The sequence below is a fragment of the Antrostomus carolinensis genome, unplaced genomic scaffold (genome assembly GCF_000700745.2).
Source record: "Antrostomus carolinensis isolate BGI_N321 unplaced genomic scaffold, ASM70074v2 scaffold32839, whole genome shotgun sequence".
NCBI classification, from domain to species: Eukaryota; Metazoa; Chordata; class Aves; order Caprimulgiformes; family Caprimulgidae; genus Antrostomus; species Antrostomus carolinensis.
Genome location: NW_010338441.1, coordinates 9,901 through 14,554, shown reverse-complemented (window position 1 = coordinate 14,554; position 4,654 = coordinate 9,901). Strand labels below are relative to the sequence as shown.

Below are 4,654 nucleotides of genomic sequence, written 5' to 3'. Positions count from 1 at the left end.
AAGAGAATTGTAGCTTTCAATAGCAGGGCAAAAAACCACTTAATACATTATATTCTCTTTTTTTAGCTCATAACTCAGGCAATGACATTATATCTTTACATAATCTCTCATTTTATACCTAGGACCAAGTTCTAATCTCCACTGCAAAGGAACAGTCTTGCTTGTGCTGCAGTTAGTTTTGAGTTCTTCAGTCAAACACTGAAATTTGAGGGCACCTTTGCCATATTCTATCCCTTGTGACACTTAGTTCCTCGAGTAAAACATTGGCTACATCCACACTTTCTTTTTTTCCCTCTATGAATTGTTGATAGTTGGTGCCAAGAAAATCCAGGCAGCAAATAAATAGGATTTGAAGCTGGTTTTCTTCCTGAGGTTGAAGATTTGTGGGCAATGAAAACACCTATAGTGCTTAGCATTGTACAATGTACAGATAATTGGGTGAGGTGTTAGCAAACTGTTTACTTCTCAGCAGGATATGGTAGCTCCACATCTAGACTGCCTCCCTTGCCTGGTTTAAAATGAACCTGGACATCTGTCAGTGTCATACAGAACAGACATAACCTGTGTCTGTGAACAGCAGTGACTGTGCAGAAGTTGTAACTCCTTGTTTCTATTGCTGGATTCATGATCAACTTAAATAATGTGCTGGGAAAGTCACTTTGCTTCTCAGTAGTTGGATTTTGACTTCCCTTTGTCAGATCTGTCTAGTACCTTTAAGACTATCGATCCCTACCTTGGCCCAGTCTCTGATAAAGCCTCTTTGTCAGTTATGGAACAGCTGGTTGTGAAAACAGTGCAAGCTGAATGTGTCTCTTGTGCTTTCTCCTGTATGCAGAAAACCTGCTGGTTCTTACTGTTGCCACCAAGCAGACTGAGGGATTCCAGCGCTTCAGAAGATCAGCCCAGTTCTTCAACTACAAAGTCCAGGTGATGACTAGCAGCCTCCATGGTGCTTGCTCAAAGGGAATTTTGAAGTGTGGAACAGATAAGACTTGGCCACAAAGTGATTGTCCATCCCAGGGGATGGTTCAAAGGCTGGTATATATATCTACTCCATCTGTTCTGATGCTGGTTTTTTTGTTGTCAATTATACTGGGAGTTATCAGGTTGTGGGTTCTGGTTCTTTCCTGTTAGTCTTGCTGGGAAAGTGACCGTTCAGTAGACCCTGTGCCTGTTGTTCTTTAGGTGCTGGGGCTGGATGAGGAATGGCAGGGTGGAGATGACAAGAAGCCAGCAGGAGGTGGGCAGAAGGTCCGTCTCTTGAAATCGGCTTTGAAGCAGTATGCGGACAAGGAAGACTTGATCATCCTTTTTGTAGAAAGGTAATGGGTTGGAAAGTATTTGCCATTAACTGAATCATAAGGCTGTTTGGACGGGTTCTTACTAAGAAGAAATTAACTGTGAAGTAGATTGCTTTGGAAGGTGTGTCCAGACCTCCTCTGTTTTTTTTCTCCCTGAATTCTCTGCAGTTGCCTGAGACTTGCTCAGAGCTGCATTCGTGGCAGCTGGGAAGGTCTGATCAGAACAGGCAGATTCCAACTCTTCCATAAAGTTGATAGTGTTATGCCTGTTTCTGCCAGGGTGGAATTTGGCTGCCTCTATCTCCAAAGAATGAACAGACAATTTCTGTGGATCTAGGCAGTCCTTTACCAAAATTATTTGTTTTATAAGGTGAGGCAGGCTATAAAACAATCCTGAAAGCCAAGAATGAGTCCACCAGAGAAATGTGAAGAGGGAAAAGGACAGTTTGGAGTCTCAGTGTCTTTTCATATGGCCAGCAACAGGCAGGGCTGACATCCCTGTATCTGTCTCGAGCTCCCATGGCAGGGAGATCATCTTTTGCAGCTCTGAGTATCTATGTGTGTTTAGAGAAGTTGGGAATGATTAATCTCTGGAATGAGCAACTTTTTCACTCAACTAAAATGAGTTTGAAGTATGCAAATCCTCTTGCAGAAAATGTAAGGCTCATTCTGGGAGTGTCTTCTGGGAATTAGTTCTACCCAGTGCTGAAGAGATAGTGGCTGGAGTGCAGCATCCAGTGACCAGCATCCAGTATAGATTCCTCCTGAAAATTTGCAGGGAGCTCAGTGGAGAGTGGCAGGATGCCAAAAGATGTAAAAAGCATGACTTATGGGTTTGTTTAATCTAGAAAGGAATGGCAGAGTAATTCTTCCTCCAGTAGGTAAAAGTTGTTACAGTGAGGGCACCAAGGCTTCACAGTTCCAAACGGGGCAAAAGCAAGGAGAGATGAGCATGTTTTGCAGCTTGGAAGATCATCAGTGAAAACTTTGTGAAAATAAGAATGAGTGTAAGCTGTCCCAAGCCCGTGTGGAATCCTCTGCAGTGGAAAGTAATATCTTCCACTCTATGAATAAGATTGCACTTTAATTAGCTATAATTATGACAAAAAGTACTACTGTGAAGCAGAACTAAAAGGAAGGGATTCCTAAAGAATTAACTGTTTCTAAAAACTTTTCACGCTGACCTGTTTTTCTGACTCGATTCCTTTCTGTCCCTTTCTTGTCTGTCTTTTTACTCTAGCTATGATGTACTTTTTGCTTCGGGCCCCACAGAACTGCTGAAGAAGTTCAAACAAGCCAAGAGCAAGGTGGTCTTCTCAGCAGAGAACTACATCTATCCTGACAGAAAGTTGGAAGCCAAGTACCCCGAAGTGCGAGATGGAAAGCGCTTCCTGGGTTCTGGAGGTAAGATGGAGAACCTTCTTCCAGCTGAGAACCTCTCTTAGCTTTTTCCTCCTATTAGAAGGCCTCTGGGAGAAGTAGGTGGGACCAGGTGTGGAAAGCATCTTTATAGAAGACGGTGGAAACTGAAGCCCTGTGCATAACTGACTGTAATGGAAAGACTAACAGTGCTTCTGTCTTTTACCTGCAGAAGGGGACATAGCTATGAATTTGCCTGTAGAGGGTAGGAACCTGCTCCCTGTCCCTTCTCTCTTTTTAGTGAGACTTGTCATTCAGGGTGTGGATATCTGAGCTTTCTCATGCTGAAGGTTATAGGTTTAATCCTGGTGTCATTCCATGTTGGGAAGTGCAGTCTATACATGCCTTTGCTGAAAGCTGGTGTATCTCTGCAGCAACAGAGGGTGGAGTGAGACTTTGTGTGAAAGAAGTGAGAGTATGTGTATACAGGAGTACCTCCCTTTTTTGGTTGCCTGGGTTGAAACACTTCTTCATACTTTTTCCCACAGGCTTCATAGGTTATGCTCCAAACCTGAAGAAGCTTGTGGAGGAGTGGAAAGGGCAGGATGATGACAGTGACCAGCTCTTCTATACGAATGTTTTCTTGGATCCAGAAAAAAGAGTAGGTGTAGCTGTTTTTTGGAATTAGGAGGAGTTATCTGAGAAGCATTGCTATTAATCCTCTGTGTAGTATCCCTGTTGTCAGTAAAAGAAGTTAATTGCACACATATCCCCGCTTAATTACTGCTCTGGCATCCTTTGAAAAGGCCAGTAGTATATCTAGTTACCCATTTCCCTTCTAAAAATTTGCATTCTAGCCACTACCCCCTTTTTCTGTTATTAGCAACTTTTATCTTTAAGTTTAAAATGTGAATGGGAAGATAGGTGTCTTAAAACAAGTCTTACTAGGAACTCATACAAGTATCTGTATGTGCTGGTGTTTAAAGCTATTGAATGTGACAGAACCAACCAGTGTCCTCCCAGGGGATACGAAACCCAGAGTTTAGGTGTGTATCCTCCCTGCAGAGCGCGATGCTGGCTTAGAGGTACCCAGCCTAGCACTAAAGTACAGTTTAGGTAAAGGGGCAGATGAGGCCTAAGCAGATTTGAAGCACTGAAAGAGACAAAAGTTCTCTGCCACTGTTGTGCCACAGGACAGGGACTGCAGGCATCACAGTAGGTAGTCTTGCTGGAACAAAGAGGCTGCCACTGCCTTCAGCAAACACCTCCAGATCCTAGTTGACAAAACCCGTATCAGCCTGTGTAGCTGTCAGGTAGTATCGTAGAGGAGCCTGGAATGGACCCTGGAAGGATCATTGCCATTCCAGCACCGTATGGTGCACTGGCCGAATCATCCAGCCCACAGGGTGTTTCTGCTTCTCTTGTCCCTGTTCAGTTCTGCATTACAGCCATGCAGTCTGTGCTTGTGGGACACCACAAATGCATGGGAACTAAGAAGTCAAACTGTGACAGTAAAGTCAAGAGGAAACATTAGAAATAGGAAACTGCTTTCAGACTGATGAGAGAAGGAGTTGTGCTTTTTTACCAGCAGGGCTCATAAAAAATTCAGAACAGCTGTACTTTTCTGCTTCACCAAATCTGAATATGGCCTGTGATATTTTAACATGAACAGTTTTTTTAATGTTCTCATCTGCAGTTCTGGCCCTGTGCCACACAAAGGCTGAGTAATTCCACTGACTTGGCATTCAGACAGCGGATGTTAGCACCCTGCTGTCCTTTCCAGTAATCCATCTTAATAGATGCCTGGAGGGACATTGAATTCTGTTAAGTCAGAGCTGCATTTTAGTTCAACAAAAATCCAGTCAGAGTGTGACTTGCATCAGGGGATAAAAACAAAAGTTGCACAAGCTGGCCTTGCACCCTTACTGTGTTCTGGTTTTACACTGATACCTTGGGCATCACTCGGTGTAACTCTTGCCCTGTGGATAGATGGC

General features: G+C 43.6%; 1 protein-coding gene across 1 annotated transcript in view; it reads left to right on the top strand.

Annotated features, from left to right (window-relative positions):
- Positions 1-835: 835 nt before the first annotated feature.
- The window catches only part of PLOD1 (procollagen-lysine,2-oxoglutarate 5-dioxygenase 1), a gene marked incomplete at its 5' end in the record, with an annotated part of 12,355 nt that continues 8,536 nt past the window's right edge, over positions 836-4,654 (top strand). Inside the window, 4 exons of the mRNA XM_010175525.1 lie at positions 836-927; positions 1,186-1,322; positions 2,542-2,705; positions 3,209-3,321. Coding sequence (XP_010173827.1) covers positions 836-927; positions 1,186-1,322; positions 2,542-2,705; positions 3,209-3,321 — 506 coding nt within the window. The remainder of the gene's footprint in view (positions 928-1,185; positions 1,323-2,541; positions 2,706-3,208; positions 3,322-4,654) is intronic.